Genomic DNA, 25,368 nt, shown 5'->3' on the forward strand with positions numbered 1-25,368 from the left:
ATCAATCCCTGGTATATAGGCCAATGTGGCAGACGTCCCGTAAACAGCTCAGAGGACAAATGTCACGAGTGGCTATGACGTGACAGTGCTGGTCGACAGATGCCACCTCACTGCTCAGAGTAGTGCCTAGGAGAGGTCTGGCTACTTGTCTCAACGCTGATTTCAGATGCACCCAGCACGGGAAGATACAGCACCTACACTTCCCCACTGCATCAAATTCACCCCCACTGTCAGCAGATGCAACTCCACAAACTTCAAAGTGATTTTATCCGCGGTGTGCTAGATTACCCCAGGGCTAGCTTTGGCCCAGTATGTTGACTCCACCTTTGTTCAGTTAAATTCTTCAATTCTTATTTCATACCCTGTCCATACTCACTGGTTAGTTTCTGCTGCTAATCAAGAACCATCTCAGGCGTAAGCATTGACAGTCATTCCAATCATTTCTTCCACTCCCACCCTCAAATTAAATGTTATTCAGTGATGTGTCACAACAGAGTTGATTTGCTTAAAAAGCCCAGCGCAGCCTGTCATGAGATGTAGCCATGCAGATGCTAACTCCAGTGGGGACTGAACCTGTGATATTCAAAAACACGGGTCTCTATTGCATGAGTGAAATTAAATAGCAGTCTTATATCTAGGATCTGCCACTAGAGGGAGATATGCTCATACACACTAAACCAGCGTATCATAAAACCACTGCAGCTATATTAGAAATTCTTTAAAAATATTCTGGTGTCTAGTTCCTTTTTTAAAAAACCCCACAAGATTAAATTTCCCATGAACTAGATCTTCACTCAAAATGCTGGAGATGATGTGAGAATTCTTTTATAATGAGGGTGCCCAAAAATAAAATAAAATAAAATAAAACAAAATAAAAATACACCCAAGCCCTATTAGATCCAGTCAGGCAACTTATGAATCTTTAAGCAGTAGAAACCAGGAAGATCGCATTGTAAGGTGCTCAGATATTACGGTGATGAGAGTTGTAAGACGACCTAGATAAAATTGAATCAGACTGTTGTAGTCAGGTTAGCTTAATGATTGTGTCCTCATTGTTAACAGCCAATAATACTGTAGATGTACTCGCTAGATTTCTCTTTTCCTGCCCTCCCATGTGGATCAATCCTTTTGTAGACTCATGTGGTCCCAAGAGACCTATTGTCGTCTCTAAATTCCCAGTGTAGGTTTTCCTTGCATTAGTAAAGCAGCTTTCTGCTTGGGAAACTCAGCTGAGTTACTGTGGCAAAGCAGTGAAAAAACACTGGCTGGTGGATAAGATGACCAGATCCCAGTAATTTGTGCACTGGCAAGTAGCAGTTGATTCCCCTATTCCCGACCGGCTAGTTCTCAGAGGTGATCTCCTCTCTAGGGAACTGACGTGGAGAGAGATTTTTGTCCACCAAATCTAGGTAGTTGTAAACCAGAGGAAGCACTGAACTACTTGCTAATAACTGATTTCCCAAATCTACTGGAAACATCATTCTGAATGAAACACGTTGGGACAAACCCAGGTGTGCTGCAACTCCAGTGGCGCGGAGTGGAGCCCACTGTAATCAGCGTCAGAAGCACAATTCCCCACAAAGCCCCGCGCGCGGTTGCTAGGGCTTTGCCAGTCAGAGATCTGTGGCAAGGACCGCCAGTCCCTCAGCGGTCCTGCTGAAATCCACAGAGCGAGCAGCAGATCCGCAAAAAGCCCCGCTCCTCCTCAAAGGTGACAGCTGCGGTGCACCACAGTAGCCGTTCTAATACTGCGTTCGGACACCACCTAGCCCAGCCCCAAAACCTGCTCCCAATTATTTTCACTTCCCTCTTTCCAGCTGTTCTGGAACCTCTCCCAGCTCAGGCCATTTGCTGGAATTTTAAGGATAAACTGTTCTTAGCATGGTCCAGCCTCAAAGCACTTTCCAGGCCCTGACCAAGGTGTGGTAGGTCAGCATCATTTTACCTGTTATTTACAGAATATTGTTCTCCATCCTGCAGATGGGTAAACAGAGGCCCAGAGAGGCCCAGTGACCCACCCATGGCCAGAACTGGGAGTAAACTCAGAAGCTCCTGGCTCCCAGCTCTATGCTCAGGACCATCAGTCCTTGCCTCCTGCTCTCTCTCTCTCTCTCTCTGTTGCTGGGTAAAGCAGGGCTGGCTGCAATAAAGCCACAGCCGTTCAGTCCTCTGCTTCCACGCAGCAGAACAGGCCCCCCTCATTCTCCTTTCCCCGGAGCCTACGACTTGTAGGTGCGGCATGTGTCGTGTCTCCACTTGGAGCTCACTTTTTCCAGGAGGTGGCGTGTGCTCTCCCGGAACTTGCGCTGGGTGAAGTAGAAGAGGATGGGGTCCAGGACGCTGTTCATGCTGGCAAAGGGCCTAGTGCACTTGTAGGCGATGGCAAAGGTTTGCAAGAAAAGGCAGGGCACGCCCGCCAAGGAGCGGATGATCAGGTAGATGGTCTTGGTCAGGTGGAAGGGGAAGAAGCTGATGGCGAAGACGATGACTACAATGATGATCATCCGGATGGCCTTGTCCTTCTTCTTGCGCACGGCCAGGCCTATCATCTCGTCCTTCTGGCAGAGGATCTTGGTCATGCAGCAGTAACACACCAGGATGAAGATGAAGGGGATGAGGAACCCCGTTACTGTCAGCGTCATGCCGTAGGGGAAGTAGCTGGCGGAGCGGTCTGGGGGGCTGAGGTCGTAGCACACAGTCCTATTCCTCTGGATGCCCGTGGAGGCAAAGATGAAGGTGGGCAGGCACTGGGCGATGACGATGACCCATACCCCGCCGCACACCATCCAGGTAAACCTCTTGCCCCTCTTCTTGTGCCAGGATGACAGAGGGTGGCAGATGCCCAGGTAGCGCTGGACGCTGATGCAGGTGAGGAACAGGATGCTGCCATGCAGGTTGCTGTAGAACTGGAAGCGGACGAACCTGCAGGTGAAGTCCCCAAAGGGCCAGTAGTCCTTCTGTGTGTAGTTGTAGATGAGCAGCGGCAGGGAGCACACGTACAGCAGGTCGGCCGTGGCCAGGTTCAGCATGTAGATGGCAGTGCGGGTCAGCACCTTCCTGGAGAGCCAGATCTGCACAATGACGATGAAGTTCAGGGGGAGCCCCACCACAAAGACCACAGAGTAGACCAGGGGCAGCAGGATCTGCTTGAACTCCTCATGAAAGGTGCAGGAGTTCGTCGCCGCAGCCACAGTATGGTTCTCCATCTCCATGCCGGGCTCAGCCTAGACCCAGCAGGCCTTCCGCGGCAGAAGAGCCTGCAAGCAAAACAGAATGGGAGAGTCAGGAACTTGTTCCACACCAGGAACCGTCGATACCCCGGCACGCACGATAGCCATGCTGACACCAAACTAGCCCTGGACCAAGGAGCACAAGCACATCACCCCATCCAACAAATGACCCCACTGGCCCTTCATTCAGTTCAAGGTCCAGCTCATAGATCTGAAGGCCACCAACGTGATCATCTAAGGCTGAGCTCCTGCGTAGCCCAGGCCAGAGGATTTCACCCAGTGATTCCTGCATTGACCTCAGAACTACGTGCGGAGCCAAAGCATAGCGTCTCCTCCCGTCTTGATTTAGTGAGGCTGCTCTCCTGTCTGCCCCACCTCTCTACATGATCACCCAGCCCCAGACTGCACAGAATTGCCCCTCTCGCTTCAATATCCTTCATGGACCTTGTCTCTTCCTGTTCTGTTCCCCATTCATTTAGCACCAGCCTCCTCCCCTCCCCTCATGATGTATTAATACCACTCTGGCGCCCAGAGACCCCACACGAGATCACAGCCCCGTTGTGCTAGGTGCTGTACACATGCACAGCGAGTCCCTGCACCGAGGCGCAGCCAATGAAAACGGACGAGAGACAAAAAGTTGGAGCAAGGAAGGGTTAGCTCTCCATGGGGCTTTGAGACAGACAGAGATTAAATTATTTGCCCAAAGCCATGCAGTGAGTCTGTGTCAGAGCCACAAATCAAACCTAGCTATCCTGGATCCCAATCCAGTGCTTTAACCACACGACAATCCTTCTCCTTCCCGTTGCTGCCCTGTCGGTGCAAGTGCCTTCTCCCTTGCAGCTGCTGCCATCTTGCCATGCCTCTGAAAACATGTCTCCATCTCTTCCCCTCCACTGTATTATCCCGCTGTCCAAGCAATTCATTCAAGTGTATAAAGCCCTTTGGGAGAGGTAGATTTTAGACTCTTTAGGGGCAGGGACTGTGTCTACCTTTGTGTTCACTCAGGGCTCGGTACAGTGGGTGGCTGATCCTGACCCGGGCCTCTGGGCGCTAGTGTAATATAAACACTCACCTGGCATAAATCAGCAGCGGCATCGCTTCACTGAAGTCAACTGAGCTACAGACAAGTGAGAACACGGTCCCCAATAAGCAATGGTAAACAGCGCACTTATGGAAGATGCTACCTAGTGTAAAATGGCCCAGAACTGGCCATGGCTCACTATGATTGCCTTGTGACAACGCTTATCCAGTGCATTAACAGCACTGGCATGCTACACTCATTGCACCCAACCCAGGCACCATCCAGGGAAGATCTCAGTGCCCCGTCTACACTGTGGCCTCTTTTGGCCGTCAAACAACCCCCCAGTCTCATCTGGAGCCAGCTCCACACAGACCAGTACCCACCAACACAAAGTGGCACCAGTCCCTGCCTTAACCTCAAATGCAAAACCTGCAGAAATATCACAGCTGCTACGATGTTCCATACCCCACCCCCAACACACCTTTCAAGCTCCATGAGTCCTAAAAACGTCCATCACCACGTGTGACGCACCTCATCCAGTGCACTAAACATCCCAATAACAACTGTGTGGGGGACAGCAGGCAATCACTCCGCTCGTGAATGAGCTCAAACAGGAAAATGATTAAAGGCAAAAACACCCTCTCACCCCTGGGCCAACACTTTTCACAAAGCGATCGCTCCATATCTGACCTCGCAGTCCTCGTCCTCCAAGGAAACCTGCACAACGCCTTCAAAAGACAAGCCTGGGAGCTTAAATTCATAGCTCTGCTAGACACCAAAAACGATGGACTTAATAGAGACACTGGATTTATGGCTCACTACAAAACTTTGTAACCCACTAACTCCTCTGTTGGCCTATGACTGTAGAAGTACCACCTGCCCACTTCAACTTGAATGGTCTCTTGCAACATGTGTTAACTCCTTAGCTGCTCCACCCTTTAGCTGTGATGCTCTGAGTGCCTTTCCCAGACCTGAAGCAGAGCTCTGCGTAGCTCGGAAGCGTGTCTCTCTCACCAACACAAGTTGGTCCAATAACAGAAATCACCTCACCCAACTTGTCTCTAGTATCCTGGGACCAACATGGCTACAATACTGCAAACAACAACGGGAGTAAATAGTCCAATGGTGATGGGTTAGTATGATGTGAACCAGAAATTATTAGATCCTGTAACAATAACAGGTCCTCCTAACATGGACAGACAGCTTCCTTCTTGGAACAGGCCATGGATACAAATGCCACAAGAGCATATAACGGGATGACAGGCAGCATAATCTTGGCAGAGTAACTAGATCCCCAGAGAAGGGTCTGCTCCAGTTGCCACTGACTTCCATGGGAGCCTATTGACTGCAATGGGAGTTGAATCAGGCCCTGGCTCCTTATCTATCAAGTGCCATGGGGCTGGAGCGTGTGTTAACTGCCTCCCCTCCTTGGCAGAGGGACTGTGCTCTGCGACACAGGGGTGCCCCGAGCGCTTGCCAGGAGCTGCGCTGAACACACACAGTGCCAATAGGGAGGCCTGACTCGGGCCGGCCTCCCAGTGAGTGCGACTGAAGGGATGGGGGAGGAGTTGTCTTGCCAGGCCAGGTATAGGAACCAGCAAGGTGACCAAAATGGCAGCCAAGGATCGGCCGTTAGCAGGGGGACGGGGGAGACTGGGAAGAGCTCAATCCCCTTGTCCCAGGAGGTTTGCTGGCGGCTGCTTCCCACAGGCGGACCGTGCCCCTGGAGCGTGTCAGGCCGGGACACGCTGTCGTGCTAACAATATCTGTTTATCTAAAAGACACCGGGTCGAGGCGGAAGGTCCTCTGGGGAGTTACGACTCCAGTGTCTGAGAATCACCGTCAGTGACGCAAGAGAGCAAGCGGGGCCAGACGCCCTGCGTCAAAGCCATTCCTGCTGGAGCCGCGGTGACTTGGATCCGGCCCACAGATGTGTGGTCTGCCCTGCGACTGTGCTCTGGCCAGCCCTGCTGGCATGGGGCCTGTGTGGTTAGTGGGCAGGATAACGTCACCGCCATGCTAGGCTCTGTGAACCCCATCCTGAGCGTCTGGGGGGAGCTCAACATCTCACGGGCTGGGAGAGCTCACAGGATTGGGGCCTATGCCAGATGGGCTCCGGAGCCACTAGGAGGTCATCAGACTGACAGCCTCGTGCCTTGGGCAAGAATGAGGTGGTCAAAAAGCACAAATGTGAGAGCGAACCAGCTGCTGAAATCTGAGCTTCGCTGGGAGAGTTCGGGACAAAACCACAAGCGTGAGAGAGTGGGGTTTGCAGCTGACCCGAAGGAACCCTCTAGCCCAGCACTGCTGAGACCAGGGGCGGCAGCATGGGCTAGCAAGCGGGGCATTGTGAGACCTGACTTTTATTCCCAGCCCTGCCTGTGTGATCCCTGTAATTCCCTGTGTGATCCTGGGCAAGTCACTTCACCTCTGTTTTCCCCTCCGTGGTCTGTCTGCCTTGTCTTATTTAGACTGCCTTTAGGGCAGGGGCCATCTCGCTCTGTTCTTGTGCGGCGCTTGGTGCAAGGGGGCGCTGCTCTTGGTTGGGGCCGGTGGGTGCTACGGTTGGTCTGACTCATTATCGAGGAATTAGGGCTGTCGAGCAATTAAAACAATTAATTGTGATTAACTGCAGTTTTAATCACACTGTTAAGCAATAATAGAATCCTTTTTTAAAAGATATTTTTGGGGGTTTTCTATATTTGCAAATATGTTGATTTCAATTACAACACAGAATACAAAGCACACAGAGCTCACTTTATAGTATTCAGTTTGATTACAAATATTTGCACCGTAAGAAAGATAAACAGAAGAAACATCATTTCAATTCACCTCGTTCACATATTGCAGTCCAATCTTTATCATGCAAGGAGAACTTACAAATGAACGATTATGATATTTGCATAACTCCCTTCAGCTGAGCGAGCCCTTGTTTGGAAGGGAGGGTGGATTTTACCTCAGGGACTCTGCATGCGGCCAGCGAGGAGAGGCTGAGGCAGAGAGGCTGAGCTCGCCAGGCCCCTGTTCTCTATGGCAGCATCTCTCAAGTCTTTTGTGCTGGTGACCCCATTTGGACTTAAAAAAAGTGTGACCGCCCCACACACACACACCTTCAGCCCCGAGGGACTTAGGGCTTCAGCTCCACTCAGGGTAGGGGGTTTGGGGCGTGGGGCTCCAGACTTCAGCCCCCCTCAGGGTGTGGGGCTCTGGGCTCCAGCCCCACTTGGGGCTCCAGGGCTGGGGCTTCAGCCCCCCCTCCCCAGCTGCTGGCAGAGCTGTGGGCTGGGATTTCAGCACTTTTCCCCCCCGAACTCTGGGCTGGGGCTTTAGCCCCATGCTGCCCCCTCCACCCCGCCCACCAATGTCTCCCTCCCCGCCCAGACGTATACAATTAATTGACGAAAAAATTAACGTCTTAACGCCTGCAATTAACGGAAAACAAAATTAACTGCGCTTAAATGACAACCCTAGTACAGTAGGAATTTCTCACAGGTAGAAAATGAAGGACTAGAAGAACCATTGGAAGGGAGATGTATTTACAGAAAGCAATATAACCCCCGCAACACCAGTTTGTTCGTCCCAAGAGCGCTGTTGCTAGTTAAACCGAGAGCAAGAAGCCCTCGTAGAAAGGAAGATTTATGAACAATTAGCCAAGGAGAATCTAGGTTGAATATCAGCAGGAACTTCCTAATGGCGAGCTGTAATGGGCCGTGGAACAGACTTCCAAGGACAAGGGAAAGACACTCCATTGCGTGAGACATTTAAAACTAGAGCAGTCGGAGTACGAGCGGTAGGGGTAACAACGCTGCCCCGGCCCGTGGAGATGGACGAGAGGAGGGGTGTCCAATGCACTGAGGGGAGACGGTGGAATTGTAGGGTAATTATGGTGCCTGGGGCTGGAGCATCATTTCAGGTGTATATATCCCCCCCCCCAGCGCACCCTGCACACCCACTGGTGGCTGAAGGAGGTCTGCACAGAAATTGAGGGGACAAGTACAGCCCGTTTGTAGTGACTGAACATTTATTTACTGTTAGTGCAGGTGTTACCGCTGCAGTCCTCATCAGAGCGAAAAGTCTGTTCCCCTTGTGGCCACTGATGTTCCTGCCCTTTGTTCCTCTCCTTTCCCCATCCTCCTTTCTGTTTCTCTCCTTCTCCCTGCTCTCTCTCAGTCTCCTCTGTCCTGTCCTCTGCATGTCTCCCTCTGCAGCAGCTCCCACCCTACCCACTAGAATGGTCAGTGATTAATGAGTTCTCACAGACTTTAAGGCCAGAAGGGACCTGCGTGATCATCTTCTAGTCTGACCTCCTGCACACCGCAAGCCACAGAACCCCACCCATCCACTGCTACGATAGACCCATAACCTCCGGCTGAGTTACTGAAGTCCTCAAATCATGATCGAAAGACTTCAAGTTACAGAGAATCTACCATTTACCCTAGTTTAAACCTGCAAGTGGCCCATGCCCCATGCTGCAGAGGAACGTGAAAAACCCTCAAGGTCTCTGCCAATCTGACCTAGGGGAAAATTCCTTTCCGCCACCAAATATGGTGATCAGTTAGACCTTGAGCATATGGGCAAGACCCACCAGTGAGACATCTGGGAAAGATTTCTCTGTAGTAACTCAGAGCCCTCCCCATCTAGAGTCCTATCACCTGCTGTTGGAGATATTTGCTATTAGCAGTCGCAGATCCGCTATATGCCAGTGTAGGTAGTCTTATCACACTGTCCCCTCCTAAACTTACCAAGCTCAGGCCTGAAGCCAGTTAGGTTTTCCGCCCCCACTGCTCCTCTTGGGAGGCTGCTCCAGCCTAAACTTGTTGATGGCCAGTTTATATCTATTTGTTCTTGTGTCCACATTGGTGCTTAATTTAAATAACTCCTCTCTCTCCCTGGTATTTATCCCTCTGATGTATTCATAGAGAGCAATCATATCTCCCCTCAGCCTTCGTTTGGTTAGGCTAAACAAGTGAAGCTCTTTGAGTCTCCTCGCATAAGGCAGGTTTTTCATTCCTTGGATCATCCTAGTAGCCCTTCTCTGCAGCTGTTCCAGCTTGAATTCATCCTTCTTAAACATGGGAGCCCAGATCTGCTCATTTAAAGTTGACGAGTCACTTAAAGTCAGAGTAATAGGGGTCAGGGGAGTTCACCCCTCTAAGCCATTGTCTCAGGCTATCTGCAGACGCAGGCAAGCTGTACTGCATCCATTACGTTTGATTCACATTGGGAAGGGTCTCTTGGCAGCCAGGAGGGCTAGAAACTTACCTTTTTTTAATATTAAAGCTGAGCTACAGCATCTGACTGTGCCATGCAGGCTATGTGACTACACAATGGAGAACAGATCCGGCCTACAGGCCGTGTGTTGGACTCCCATCTAACAGCGCTGACCCCCTCTCCCTTGGATGATTTCCTTGTACAGTTCCTTTACAAGTTTCGTGTGGTGCCGCTTCGTATGATATCAGGTAAAAGTGAAATTAACCAGGCAGATACAGCTTTCATCTCACGACTATACGGCTGATATTCTGAGATACACATATGCATATGTACACACACGCATGCGTAAAAACATATGTTTTTATGCTATGTAGTATAATATCCGGTTAACATAGAACTCCACCAGTGCAGGTGGTCTGATGCCTGAATTTCAGAGCTGCTGCACAGTGCCTGTGACTTCCGTGTGAGTGATAGATTCTGCTCACCTATGAAAACTAGACCTCTGTTGTTTAGGCACCGCAAGTTCGAACATTTTGCCTGAAGTGTGTATCCATGTAATTTTATACACAGTGGACTAACTTCTGCTCTCAGTGACACTGGTGTAAATCCAGAGTAATAGCCAATGGAGCTACTCTGGGGTTCCTACAGGCCACCACTGCAGAATCTGGCCCCAGGCATATGCCACCACTATTCCTGTTGTTGCACCCATCAGCAGGGATTTATGAACGAGCGGGTGCCATGGGATGTGCACAGCCCTGGAGATTCCTGCCAGCAGATGAAGCCTTGGGAACATGGTCCTGGTTAGCCAGGCTGGGCTGTCTCATTGCCATGGGAGCTCATTAACTGTCCAAAGCATGTCTTAGGCCTTGTCTATACTGGGGATTTTAGAATCATAGAATCACAGAATATCAGGGTTGGAAGGGACCTCAGGAGGTCATCTAGTCCAACTCCCTGCTCAAAGCAGGACCAATCCCCAACTAAATCATCCCAGCCAGGGCTTTGTCAAGTCTGACCTTAAAAACTTCTAAGGAAGGAGATTCCACCACCTCCCTAGGTAACCCATTTCAGTGCTTCACCACCCTCCTAGTGAAAAAGTTTTTCCTAATATCCAACCTAAACCTCCCCCACTGCAACTTGAGACCATTACTCCTTGTTCTGTCATCTGGTACCACTGAAAACAGTCTAGATCCATCCTCTTTGGAACCCCCTTTCAGGTAGTTGAAAACAGCTATCAAATCCCCCCTCATTCTTCTCTTCTGCAGACTAAACAATCCCAGTTCCCTCAGCCTCTCCTCATAAGTCATGTGTTCCAGTCCCCTAATCATTTTTGTTGCCCTCCGCTGGACTCCTTCCAATTTTTTCACATCCTTCCTGTAGTGTGGGGCCCAACACTGGACACAGTACTCCAGATGAGGCCTCACCAATGTCGAATAGAGGGGGACGATCACGTCCCTCGATCTGCAGGCAATGCTCCTACTTATACAGCCCAAAATGCTGTTAGCTTTCTTGGCAACAAGGGCACACTGCTGACTCATATCCAGCTTCTCGTCCACTGTAACCCCTAGGCCCTTTTCTGCAGAACTGCTGCCTAGCCACTTGGTCCCTAGTCTGTAGCTGTGCATGGGATTCTTCCATCCTAAGTGCAGGACTCTGCACTTGTCCTTGTTGAACCTCATCAGATTTCTTTCGGCCCAATCCTCTAATTTGTCCAGGTCCCTCTGTATCCTATCCCTGCCCTCCAGCGTATCTACCTCTCCTCCCAGTTTAGTGTCATCTGCAACCTTGCTGAGGGTGCAATCCACACCAACCTCCAGATCATTAATGAAGATATCGAACAAAACCGCCCCAGGACCGACCCTTGGGGCACTCCACTTGATACCGGCTGCCAACTAGACATGGAGCCATTGATCACTACCCGTTGAGCCTGACAATCTAGCCAGCTTTCTATCCACTGACACAGCCACTGGCTCAGGCAAAGCCACTACAGCGCATTATTTGTGCCGGTGGAGTTTGCCTGAAGCTGGAGTAAGGTGCACAGCCCTAGGCATAGTTTGACTTTTATATTTTTGGGGGGAGGAGCAGCTCCAGTCAGGCCAATGGGGCCGCATGTGTGTGCTAGGGGAAAATTCCGTGCCTGCCCAGAGGGGCACCATTTCAGATTTTTCTGGGGGGAGGGGGAGAGGAGGGCAACTTTAACCATGATTTCAGGGACTACATAGGCAACTGAAAACTATATGGTTTTTTTTTGCAGATAATAACTTAGAAATTGTCTGACAGGAGCACTGTATCTAATTCCTGTATCAAGAAAGAAAATTAAATGTTAGACCCACTCAGCTCTAATACTAACATGTTCTGTCATCTTGTGGTAAGTCACTTAAGGGACACTGGTTAGGTTTAAAATTGTAATGTTTATTCTTACTCAGATACACTTACTGATGTTAGAAGTGACCATCATGATCATCTAGTCTGACCTTCTGCACCTTGCAGGCCACAGAACCTCACCTACCCACTCCTGTAATAGACCCATAACCTCTGGCTGTGTTACTGAAGTCCTCAAATCATGATTTAAAGACTTCAAGTTACACTATTTAGACATCATTCACACTATTTTAAACCTGCAAGTGACCCAAGCCCCATGCTGCAGAGGAAAACATAAAACCACCAGGGTCTTTGCCAATCTGATCTGGGGGAAAATTCCTTCCCAACCCCAAATATGGCAATCAGTTAGACCCTGAGCATGTGGGCAAGACTCACCAGGAAGATAACTTGGAAAGAATTCTCTGTAGTAACTCAGAGCTCTCCCCATCTAGTGTCCCATCTCCAGCCGTTGGGGATTTTTGCTGCTAGCAGTCGCAGATTGGCTATATGCCATTGTAGGCAGTCCCATCTCACCATCCCCTGCATAAACTTATCAAGCTTATACTTGAAGCCAGTTAGGTTTTTTGCCGCCGCTGCTTCCCTTGGGATGCTGCTCCAGAACTTCACTCCTCTGATGGTTAGAAACCGCCGTCTAATTTCAAGCCTAAACTTGTTGATGGCCAGCTTATATCCATTTGTTCTGGGATCCACATTGGAGCTTAACTTAAATAACTCCTCTCCCGCCCTGGTATTTATCTCTCTGAAGTATTTATAGAAAGAAATTATATTTCCCCTCAGTCTTCTTTTGGTCAGGCTAGACAAGCCAAGCTCTTCTAGTCTCCTCTCATAAAGCAGGTTTTTCATTCCTCAGATCATCCAAGTAGCCCTTCTCTGCATCTGTTCCAGTTTGAATTCATCTTTCTTAAACATGGGAGACCAGAACTGCACGCAGTATTCCAGATGAGGTCTCATCAGTGCCTTGTATAATGGTACTCACACCTCCCTGTCTCTACTGGAAATACCTCGCCTGACGCATCCCAAGACCGCATTAGCTTTTTTCACAGCCATATCACATTGCTGGCTCCTAGTCATCCTGTGATCAACCAATAGACCCAGGTCTTTCTTCTCCTCTGTCACTTCCAACTAATAAGTCCCCAGTTTATAGCAAAAATTCTTGTTGTTAGTCCCCCAAGTGCATGACCTTGCACTTTGCACTATTAAATTTCATCCCATTTCTATTACTCCAGTTTACAAGGTTCTCCAGATCTTCTTGTATGATATTCTGGTCCCTCTCCATATTGGGAATACCTCCCAACTTTGCATCATCTGCAAATTTTATTAGCACACTCCCACTTTTTGTGCCAAGGTCATTAATAAAAATGTTAAATAAGATTGGTCCCAAGACCGATCCCTGAGGAACTTCACTAGTAACCTCCCTCTCGCCTGACAATTCACCTTTCAGTGTGACCTGTTGTAGTCTCCCCTTTAAACAGTTCTTTATCCAACTTTCAGTTCTCATATTAATTCCCATCTTCTCCAGTTTAACTAATAATTTCTCATGTGGAACTGTATTAAATGCCTTACTGACATCCAGGTAGATCAGATCTACTGCATTTCCTTTGTCTAAAAAATCAGTTATCTTCTCATAGAAAGATATTAGTAATTAGTCTACAATTACTTTCTATCATTTAGACTACTTTTTGCAGTTCACCAAGCTTGGAACAGATCATTTAACTTTAGGAAACATCCTAACAGCTCTTTCTTATCTTAATCACCTGTTAATCACTGTGTTTATAAACAAAAAGAAAAGGAGGACTTGTGGCACCTTAGAGACTAACCAATTTAAGGTGCCACAAGTCCTCCTTTTCTTTTTGCAAATACAGACTAACACGGCTGCTACTCTGAAACCTGTGTTTATAAACAAAATTCTGACTCCCTGCCTCAGGGGCGCAAGCTGGGAGCAGTCTCCTGTCTCCTCTGCAGAACTCCTTATATTGCACACTTAGGGCTTGGCTACACTTGCAAGTTAGAGCCCACTAAAGCAGCCCCGGGCGCCGTAACTCCTGAGGTGTCCACACTGGCAAGGCACATAGAGCGCCTGGACTCTGCAGCTTTAGTGCTCTTGGTAATCCACCTCCACGAGAAGCATAACGCTTGCTGCGCCCTGGCTGAAATGCCCAGGTGTCAGCGTGACTGTTGTGAGTGTGTGTGGTGTGTGTCGGGGGCGGGGGGAGGGCGGTCTGCTGCTGTCTGAACTTACAAGACAGCATGCTGACACACTCTCAGCCCCCCCAAATCACACTGTCTCTCCCCCCACATACACACAACACACTCCCTGTCACACTCCACCTCCCCCGCCCCATTTGTAAAGCACGTTGCAGCCACTTGCACACTGGGATAGCTACCACAATGCACTGCTCTTTGTGGCCTTGCAAGGGCTGCCAATGTGGGCCGTGCCGGTGTGCTTGCAGCTGACAGTGTGAACACACGGCAGCGTTTTCCCTGCTGCGGTCTCTGAAGGCCGGTTTAACTCCCAGCGCTCTACATCTGCAAGTGTAGCCAAGTTCTAAGGCAGGGGAGGGCCAACCTGAGCCTGAGAAGGAGCCAGAATTTACCAACGTACTTTGCCAAAGAGCCACAGTAATAAATCGTCAGCCCCACATCAGCTCCCCCTCCCACGCTCCCAGCGCCTCCCACCCACCGGCAGCCCCGACGATCAGCGCCTCCCCCTCCCTCCCCACACCTCCCGATCAGCTGTTTCGTGGCGTGCAGGAGGCTCTGGGGGGGAGGGGAAGGAGCGAGGGCACGGCAGGCTCAGGGGAGGGGGCGAGAAGGGGTGGACTCGGGGCAGGGCCTGTGGCAGAGCCAGGGGTCGAGCAGAGACCTCCCCCCACGCCCGGCACACTGGAAAGTTGGTGTCTGTAGCTCCAGCCCCGGAGTCGGTGCCTGTACAAGGAGCCGCAGATTAACTTCCGGAGCCACAGGCTGGCCACCGCTGCACTAAGGCCTCGTCCACACGGCCACTTTACAGCGCTGCAGCTTTCTCGCTCAGGGGTGTGAAAGCACAACCCGCTGAGCGCTGCAACATGGCAGTGTAGACAGTGCACCAGCGCTGGGAGCTGCTCCCCTCATGGGGGTGGTTTCCTTACAGCCACCTTGAAGCGCTGCTGTTGCTAGCCAAGACGTGCCCTAAGGCGGCCTGCCCTAAGGGGGCTTGCAGGTTGGGGGCGTGTGACGTTGCACTCTATACGATTTTATGAAAATATGCTAATGAGCGTGAATACAATGTAACCGGAATATGCTTCATGCAAAAGGTCTCTTGTCATTACAAAGCTTGTAAGCTACTGAGCGTGGTCATCCTATTTGCACAAATGTATCGCTCTTGTATCTGAACCGAGAAATAGGAGCTAGAACCGAGGTCCTATGCAACGTGGGGGCCATTAATGGTGGTTTGGAATCTTGATGGCTCCCATCAGCCAGGACAACTGACTGTGGACGGCTCTGTTTGCAGGCAGGCCTTCCTGTGCGCCAGGCTGGGAGGAATAAGGGCTTGGAGCAGAGGCGCCGACTCCGTGGGTGCTCCGGGGCTGGTGCACCCACGGGGGAAAAATTAGTGGGTGCTTTGCACCCACTGGCCACCAACCTCCCCCTGGCCCGCCTCACCTCCTTCTCTGCCTCCTCCCAGAGCGTCTCCGCTCCTCCCTCCCTCCCAGCGCTTGCTGCTGCCAAACAGCTGTAGCAAGCGCTGGGAGGGAGGGGGGAGGAGCAGGAACGTGGCACGCTCAGAGGAAGAGGTGGGGAAAGAGGTGGGGATTTGGGGAAGGAGTCGAATAGGGGCAAGGAGGGGGCGGAATTGGGGTGGGGACTTTGGGTAAGGGGTTGGAATGGGGGCAGCGGGAGAGGGCGGAGTTGGGGCAGGGACTTTGGGGAAGAGTTGGAATGGGGGCGGGCCGGGGGCAGAGGTTGGGGGGTCGAGCACTCATCGGCGCCAGAAGAAGTCAGCGCCTATGGCTTGGAGTCTTACAGGGCCATGTGATCATGTCACATGAATTGGAATCCATCTTTAACCTGGTGCTTTTCCATTTAGAGGGAGGGGTGGGAACCCAGAGAGGGACAAAGGATTCCTGCCTTGTGCAAAAGATATATAAAGAGGTGGGACAGAACAAAGGGGGCTGCAATCATGAGAAATCCCCTAGCTACCACCTGAGCTGGAACAAGGGCTGTACCAGGGGAAAGGATTGGGCCCAGACTAGGAAGGCATCCAGTCTGTGATAGAAGCTTATTGGAACATCTCTGAGGGTGAGATTTTATCTGTATTCAGTTTTCTTACTGTACTCGGCTTAGACTTGCGTGTTTTATTTTATTTTGCTTCGTAATTCACTTTGTTCTGTCTGTTATTACTTGGAACCACTTAAATCCTACTTTTTGTGTTTAATAAAATCACTTTTTACATATTAATTAACCCGGAGTATGTATTAATAGCGGAGGGATGGGGGTGGGGGAGAACAGCTGTGCATGTCTCTCTATCAGTGTTAGACACGGCAAACAATTTATGAGTTTACCCTGTATAATCTTTATACGGGGTAAAACAGATTTATTTAGGCTTTGGACCCCATTGGGAACTGGGCAACTGGGTGTTGGAGACAGGAGCCCTTCTTAAGCTGTTTTCAGTTAAGCCTGCAGCTTTTGGGGGACGTGGTTCAGACCTGGGTCTGTGTTTGCAGAAGGCTGGCGTGCCTGGCACAACCAGGCGGGATTCTGAAGTCCCAAGCTGGCAGGGAAACGGGCTCGGGGTAGTCTCAGCATATCAGGCGGCAGCCCCTAGGGGGTTTCCGTGACCCAACCCATCACAGAGGGCAATGCCCCTCCCCCCGCAAAATCCAGCCATGTGCACAGCTGCTTTCAATCTACACTAGGGGTTTTGAACCGGTGCTGCTGGAAAATGGCTGCCACTGGGGAAAATGCTCATTACTGCTAAGGTCTAAGAGCCCACCCTGCTGTTTTAGCACAGGCAAGGGACAGCAAGGGAAGAAGGATTGCAAAGAGGAAGTGATGAGCTGCATATAGGGCAGGAAGTACTTTGCACATATCTGCCAGCCATCAGACAGAACCCATCCCACAGAGATCCTCCTGGCATCCTTGTCCTAGCTCTGTAAGGTACTTACCTAGCCGTCATCCTCAGAGCATCTGAGTGCCTCACACTCTTTAAGGTATTAGCCTCACAACACCCCTGTGAGGCAGGGCAGGGCTGTTATCCCCATTGTATGGATGGGAATGGGGACTGAGTGACTTGCCCAGGGTCACACAGGGACTCTGGGGCAGAGCTGGGAATTGAACCTGGGTCTCCTGGCTAGTGCATTAAATCCTAACTCCTGTCCTGCAGGAAGGGTGTCCAGCAGGAGCTGTGTCACTCAGTGAAATTCACCCAGACTCTACCCTGTCCTGCTCCTTCTGGGCTCTGGGGTGGGGAGGGCACTGGATTTCCCCACTTGGGCCTCCTCTTTGGAATCCACTGGAGACTTCCCCCACTCCAGGCTCCCGGGGGATGGGCTCCATTGCCCTTCCTGCCCACCACCAAGCAGCTGGGAGAGGAGCCCCGCTGGCAGCTGGGAAGAGGCACTGCATTGTCCGTCCCCATCCTCCTGATGCAGAAAGGAACTTCATTCCCCCTCCCTCACTCTTCCAGCTCTTGGGGGCGGGGCAGGGGACAGCCCCACCCTCCCTCTGCACCAATAAGCTTCATTATGCCAGCTGCTCCCCCTGGTGGGGGATCCTATGTGGCAGGGGTCTCCAATGCTGGGGGGAAGAAGGGGGAACGGATGAGGGGCTGGAGGGGTGCTTTCCCCGCCCTGGGAGCCTGCACCCCGTGGAGAGGGGCAATGGGTGGTCCAGGAAGGGGCGACAGGCTGGCCCTGCGCGCGGATGATACAGGGGCTGGGTCAGCTGGCTATGCAGATGTGGTGCTGTGATTGCAATGAGCTGAGCTACTGCAAGGCAGCTGGGCCTGGTGCCACCAATTCCTCTTTCAATTCCAGCCTCTCTAGTGGCCGTGTGTTGGCTGTCACATCCCCTCCCCGGCAGCCTGAGGCTGTGGCTCACCGGGGCCAAGAAGGAAACAAAAACGAGAAGGAATCCAATGAGAGGAAGAGCTCGTGGCCGCAGCCCAAGTGACTGTCCTGCTCCTGGGCTGAGAGTGTGTTTGGCATTTCGAGAACTGGCTGCTGCAGTCATTAGATTGGGGGAGAGGTGGCTGGGACTCCCGGGGGTTCAGGCTGCACCTCTAGTTCCTGAGCCTGGGTACGGCAGCAGCTGAGATTCTGAACAGGGAGTGTTTAAATCCCCAGCAGACCTTCTCTGAGCATGCTGCTAAGGCTGGTTTTGTGGCTGGAGCCTGGGGATCTGGCTTCTCTTCCCAACTCTGCCAGCACTGTACTGCTGGGTCCTTAGGCAAATCACTCCACCTCCCTGAGTCTCGTTCCCCGCCCCCAAGAACATGGCTACCACGGCTTACTTCTCCCGGGGGGGGGGGGGCGGTGAGGCTACACGCGCTAGGATTTGCCAAGCCCGTTGACATCCCCCGGCAGAAAGCGCTAACTGTAAGTCAGAGCGTTGTCGTCACTGTGAAGCCAGCACAGAGCTCTTTCTTGGGGGGGGGCAGAGATCGAGACTAGCAGTGGTGCAGCAGGCCAGCCATAAAGGGCGTCTGCCAGTGCTGCACGGGGAGTTGGGCCAGGCCTGGGGTTGAATATCCGCTATTAATCCCTTGCTCTTTCGCACCATCCACTCCATTCCCCCTACGGGAGGCTGCTCGACGCCCCTGTAATAAGAGTTCTGTATTGGAAGGGTTCCTCGGCACTGCATTAAAAGCCCTGTGGCACGGCTGTTGCTGGCCCGGATCAGCGGACTCGGGCGGCTCGGGGAGGGGGGGGTGGTGTAGACATTCAGGCTCGGGCGGAGGGCAGGCTGTGAGACCCTGCGAGGCGGGTGGGTCTTGGAGCCCAGCTCAGAACGGCTACACTGCCAATTTTGAGTCCCGCAAGATCGAGTCTATTGACCCAGGCTCGGAGACAGTGCTGTGGGTTTTTTGCTGCAGTGCAGACGTACCCAAAGAGGCTCCTGGGATGCCCTGGTGACTATCTGGCCATCAGACTCCAGGGAGGGAGGGGGTGGATTTCCCTGTATCTGATGGGCTCATTCAGTATCACCCCCATCAGACAGGATGTCTCCCTCCAGCTACTACAGAATACAGCAATGCGTCTCCTCAGCAACCCAGGCCACCAAGACTGCATCGTCCCTGTCTTCTGCTTCCGACGTTGGCTTCCCAGATAGTCAGGGTCAAGGGCTTGGTCCATCTCTTCACGGTTTTCCATGGCCTGGGCCCAGGGTGCCTTAGATTATCTAAAGCTCTAGGATGAAGACTATGGTCAATAACTGCCCCCTCTGGCACAGTGGAGTGCTCTGCAATAAGGGTGAAGGGCTCTGGGGGGGCTGATCCAAGCAGTGGAATGAACTCCAGAAATTAAGGGCGATCAAAACCTCCCCATCTTCTGCTCCCGGGGCAAGAGACAGTTCTCTGACCTGTCTTCTCTAATGTAGATGTAAAGAAGCATGGACATAAAAGCCCTCCACTCTATGCACAATTCTTCCCCTGGGGGAGGGATACAGAGAGAATGAACCACATGTGACAAATGTCAGTTATATCACAAAAACGGCCATCCTGGGTCAGACCAATGGTCCATCTAGCTCAGCATCCTGTCTTCCAACAGTGGCCAAGGACAAGGTTCTTCAGAAGGAATTAACAGAATAGGGCAATTATCAAGTGAGCCATCCCCTGTCAGCCAGTCCCAGCATCTGGCAGTCAGAGGTTTAGGGACACGCAGGGCATGGGGGTGCATCCCTGACCCTCTTGGCTAATAGCCATTGATGGACCTATCCTGCTAGGACTCCTCTAATTCATTTTTGAGCCCAGTTATCTTTCTGGCATTCACAACATCCCCTGGCAATGAGTTCCACGGGCTGACTGTGCGTTGTCACATAATACATGACTGGAGGTGCTCAAATACTGTGATGATGAGGGCAGGATAAATACCTAAGGATAGAATAAAGAGAGACTAGAAATACAAAGCCCATTGTTTGCCCTTGGACGGAGTGCACCAAATAAATCCTCAGGAGCTTCTGAAATGACACTGCATTCTCCTGTCATATACTTGGTCCAGCAGCAGTTTGCCCTAGTACATAGAGCTGTGGGTGAAGTAGCAAGAAATGTGGGGCTCTATTCCCAACTCTGCCACGGACCACAAGCAAATCACTTCACCTCTCTGTGCTGCTCTTTCCTCTCTAATCCTTTGTCCGCTTAGACTGCTAGCTCTCCAGGGCAGGGACCGGCCCCTCCTACGTGTACTTACAGCACCTAGCATAATGAGGCCCAATCTTGGAGGGACTGAAACATTTCAGGAACAGAATCCATGCCTTGCTAGCCAGTGCCTTTGTCTGCCTAGCGCTGTCAGAGCTGCTCTGCTTGGTTACAGTGATGAGAAAGCTCAGCTGGTTGGAAAATTCCAAACCAGTTAAAACAAAAGGAGGACTTGTGGCACCTTAGAGACTAACCAATTTATTTGAGCATAAGCTTTCATGAGCTACAGCTCACTTCATCGGATGCAGAAAGTGGAAAATACAATGAGGAGATTTATATACACACAGACCATGAAAAAATACACATTGTAAGGAGAGTGATCACTTAAGATGAGCTATTACCAGCAGGAGAGTGAGGTGGGGGGAGATAAAACCTTTTGAAGTGATAATCAAGGTGGGCCAGAAATGTGCTGGAAATGGCCCACCTTGATTATCACTTCAAAAGGTTTTCTCTCCCCCCACCTCACTCTCCTGCTGGTAATAGCTCATCTTAAGTGATCACTCTCCTTACAATGTGTATTTTTTCATGGTCTGTGTGTATATAAATCTCTTCACTGTATTTTCCACTTTATGCATCCGATGAAGTGAGCTGTAGCTCACGAAAGCTTATGCTCAAATAAATTGGTTAGTCTCTAAGGTGCCACAAGTCCTCCTGTTCTTTTCACTAACCAGTTTACGACCAAAAACTAATACATAGGATGTCACATGGTCTGGTGGGTTGGGCACAGGACTGGGAGTCAAGTGTGCTGGGTTCTACACCTCGCTCTACAACTGACTCACTGTGTGACCTCAGGCAAGTCGCTTCATTGCTATGTGCCTCAGTTTCCCCATTTGTTACACAGGGAGAATGATACTTCCCTTATAAAGCACTTTCAGATCTACAGATGTACGCACTGTGGGTGCAATTTTTAAAAGCTCCTAAGTGACTTAGGAGCCCAAATCCCATGGATTTTCAATAATGGAGCTACGTATATTAGGTGTGACCATCCAGCTCCCAGTAAACTGAGTGTCAGTGGGACTTCAAGTACATGTACACAGCAAAAAGAAAACCTCCCACCAAACCTGCTGCAACAAGCCTCCGAATCCGGGTCAAGTGAATCAGGCTTGCACTGCAGGGCTAAAAATAGCAGGTTATGTCTACACTGATATTTGTAGCCTCACAGAGCTGAGCTCTGAACTCACTGCTGTGGGGGTTTTTGTTTTGCTGTGCAGAAATACCCTATGTCTCCTGGGTCATTTCAGGTGCTTTTGAAAATGTTACCCTACATCCCTAGTATTACCACCTACCTATATAGCACAGAAGCCACTTCACATACCTGTCGGGTGGAATATCAAACATCAGAAGAGATAAAGAGATTGATAACTTACCAGTATTTTGCAAAAAGTACCCATGAAGATTATTTCCCAGAAACAAAATATAAAAGCCACTCCCATACCATCTTCAGGCTGGTATTGCTAGTCTAATTTCTATGGATTTCTTTTCTAATCACTTGCTTTGTAGTGCAGAGCTTATGAATCCAAGTTTGCCAAAGAAAAGCCCGTCATTCAGCCCCTGAAAACATGGCCAGCATCTGAGAGTTTTGCTAAGTGATTTTTCTGTTGTGGCAAGACTTCCTTTTATCATTCAAGCAGCACAACGAAACATCACAGGAAAGGAAACAGAAAACGCTTGTCCATTCGGCATAGAACGCAGAGCCTGCTGCTGTAAAAGTTGCATCAGCATTTCTGTAAAGCAGCGCGAATATCAGCGGTTTTGTAATAACGATAATGAAATTTTGCTCTTCTCTTGCAGCATCCAGGCATGGAACTCTAAGCACTTAAATATTCTAAGCACTTGAATACACAATTTCTTATGCATGTCAGTTACAGCTTTGAGATCAGGCCCGACAGACCCATTTCAAAGGTGGGGACATTGAGGCAGTGAACACCCATGTTTTCATAAGCAGCCTCTAATTTTAGGCGCCCAATTTGAGGTGCCCAGGGCCTAATTTTCAGGGGTTCCATAGTTCCAGCTGAAGTCAATAACAGCTGCAAGCAGCTAAGTAGTTCTGAAAAATCAGGTCCCAGGTGTACAAAATCCCGAAGTTAGAGGCCACTTTAGAAAATATAGGACTTCACCTGAGGAGACAGCAGGGGAGTGGGGAATAGGACCCAATCTCCTGACAGATTTCTCTCTGCAGCCAGTTTTGCCCCTGGTCAGGTTAGCAAGGAGCACTTTCAAAGGCTTCTACAGTGCAGAGGGATTGGTCCCTTGCTGACCCAGCTAGGAGCCAATCTGGAGAAGACAGTATAAATTACATACACAGCTCTTTGTGCAACGCCAGCGATAACCCATCCCGCCATGCCATTGGTGGGATTAAAAACTGTGTCAGCATCAAGTGTAACTAGCATTACAGAACACCTCTGTGGTAACGTTTGTCCCATGCTTCACAAATGTTGGGCCAGATCCTCAGCTGGCGTGAAGGGGAATAGCATCACTGACTTCACGGACCAGATTCTCACCAGGTGCAAAATGGCACAGCTGCACTAACTTCAATGCCAGCATCTCAGCAGGTCATGCCTCAGCTATTCATGCTGTTTTTAAACGTGAGCTCTTTAATGCCCTGATCCTGCAGAGATCCTCCTCCGCCCCGAGTGGGCCCTTGTGCCCATGTGAAGACCTGTTGAAGTCATGGGTACAAGGGTCCACCCATATGGTTGCCCTTGCAGGATCAGGTCCTAATACTGATTTTAACACACACACACCCTTGCGTGCAACCACCAGCAGCCAAGAACTCCTGAACAAATGACAGAACAAGCCAATGTGTGTGTGTGATGGAAAAAAACACCAGTCCAGCATGGAAGCACGCGTCAGCTTCCAGAGTTATTTAAAAAAGGACTATAATAGTAAAATGTATGGAAAATACCTTGCCAGGGCCCCTTCACAACCTTCCCTTAAAAAGAAAAAAGACATAGCATTGTTGTGATGGGGACTAAAGGCTGGCTAATATTTCACGAAAGGGAAGATCCTTCCCCGATGATATAACCTTGCATATCACTGAATCCAAATACGCAACCCCCCAGCTGTTCAAAACTCTCTTCTTAATCAACCACCAGCCTGCCCCCCTGGTGTACTGACTCCTGATTATACAAACGCCCCATGATCCAGTCACATCTGGTGTAACTCATGGGATCCAATCCCTTCGTCTGGATTCTGACCTATACTGTTGGACACAAAAGATTCACCATGCTGCTATCGCTTGAAATGAGGCTAATTAGCCCAGAATTTTCAAAGGGCTCCACCCAGATTTTCTGAGGAGCTCAATGAATCAGCACCAAGTTCTTCTGGTCTTTGGGGCTCACCGCTGCTCAAGTGACTGCATGCCTTGTGCATGGGAGACCCTGGATTTTGATGCCTTCTCTGTGTCATTTTCCAGATCTACTGCCTAAATCATATTTATTTGGTTGTGTCAGGATTTAATTCACATGCACCAAACAACAGTTGGGCTTGGATACAAATAAAGAGCCTTACAAAGGTGCTGGGCTATTTATTTGCCTTTTGGATAGGTCCATCAATGGCTATTAGCCAGGATGGGCAGGGATGGTGTTCGTAGGCTCTGTTCGCCAGAAGCTGGGAATGGGAAACAGGGGATAGATCACTTGATGATTACCTGTTCTGTTCATTCCGTCTGGGGCACCTGGCATTGGCCACTGCCAGAAGACAGGATACTGGGCTAGATGGACCTTTGGTCTGACCCAATATGGCCGTTCTTATGTTCTGGGCTCCCACTGAAGTGCCCAGGAAATCAAGCCAAGAACAATTAATTGGCCTTAAATATCCCAGGCACTGAGCATCACATCGGTGTCTAACCCATCCGTCAGCAATGATGGCCAAACAATCTGGCCACACAACTGGACTGTGCAACGTGTATGCAAATTAAAAAAAAAAAAGACTAAATAGACTCGCTTCCCCGAACAGCTCCAGATCCTCCCGAGAATTCCTCTCGTTGGGTAACGGCCTGAAAGAGCAGACAAGCTTCACTCCTGGCCCTGGAAGTCAACTAACTCGTGCCCAGTCGAAGCTCGGTAGGGGAGATGAATTGCAAGGGCCCCCAAGCTGAGGATGTCCTGTCCAGGGGCTGTTAGATAAAGCTTCCCAGCTGACATCAGTAGAACAGCTGTTCCGTTCTACTGCACCCCTCACCATGGTATCTGAGCTCTTCTGTGGCTGTCTCTGGCATAGCTGGAATGCAAATTACTTTACAGGGTCATAAATTTCAAGGGTAAAAAGGACCGCTATGATCACCTACATAAGAACGGCCACACTGGATCAGACCAAAGGTCCATCTAGCCCAGTATCCTGTCTTCCCACAGTGGATGATGCCAGGTGCTCCAAAGGGAATGAACAGAACAGGTAGTCATCAAGTGATCCATCCCATAGTCTGACCTCCTGCGTAACACAGCCAATGAAACCCCTGCAGTGATTCCTCCTTCTCTCTGAACAACATACTGGTGAACAGGAGTGTATCCAGCCTCGATGTCAAGCCCCCAAGTGATACAGAATTCACACTCTGTGATAATCTATTCCAATGGTTAGTTATTCTCACTGTGAAAAATGTGCATCTTCTTTCCAGTTTGAATGTTGCTGACTTCCAACATACGATATTGGATCTTGTTATACCATTGTCTGGGGAAAAGCACTATATAAGAGCTAGGTATTTGTCATGGAGTGTGCGGGAGTCAGGGCCCTGCACTCCCCACTTCCTGTGATTCACCGTGACTCTCAGCCAGCCAGTAAAACAGAAGGTTTATTAGACGGCAGGAACACAGTCCAAAACAGAGCTTGCATGTACAGGAACAGGACCCCTCAGTCAGGTCCATCTTGTGGGGTAGGGAGCCCAGACCCCGTTCTGGGCCTCCCTCCATTTCCCCAGCCAGCTCCAAACTGAAACCCCCTCCAGCCATCACCTCCAGCCACACACCCGGGCTCTTCCTCCAGCCTTTCTCCAGTTTCCCGGGCAGAAGGTGTCACCTGGCCAAAACCCCCTTCTGGGCTCAGATTACATGCTCTCCCATCGTCCCCCAAGTGAAGTCGCCCCCTGATATCCCGCCACCATCCAGCACCAGTGCAGACAGTCCCAGGAAAAGTCCCACCCA

General features: G+C 50.3%; 1 protein-coding gene across 1 annotated transcript in view; it reads right to left on the minus strand.

The window, feature by feature from the left end:
* Positions 1 to 737: 737 nt before the first annotated feature.
* The window catches only part of P2RY6 (pyrimidinergic receptor P2Y6), an 83,625-nt gene continuing 58,994 nt past the window's right edge, over positions 738 to 25,368 (minus strand). Inside the window, exon 2 of the mRNA XM_073316271.2 lies at positions 738 to 3,257. Within this exon, the coding sequence (XP_073172372.1) occupies positions 2,220 to 3,212 (993 nt within the window). The 5' untranslated portion in view covers positions 3,213 to 3,257 and the 3' untranslated portion in view covers positions 738 to 2,219. The remainder of the gene's footprint in view (positions 3,258 to 25,368) is intronic.

This window comes from Lepidochelys kempii, chromosome 1 (genome assembly GCF_965140285.1).
Source record: "Lepidochelys kempii isolate rLepKem1 chromosome 1, rLepKem1.hap1, whole genome shotgun sequence".
In the NCBI taxonomy this organism is placed as follows: Eukaryota; Metazoa; Chordata; order Testudines; family Cheloniidae; genus Lepidochelys; species Lepidochelys kempii.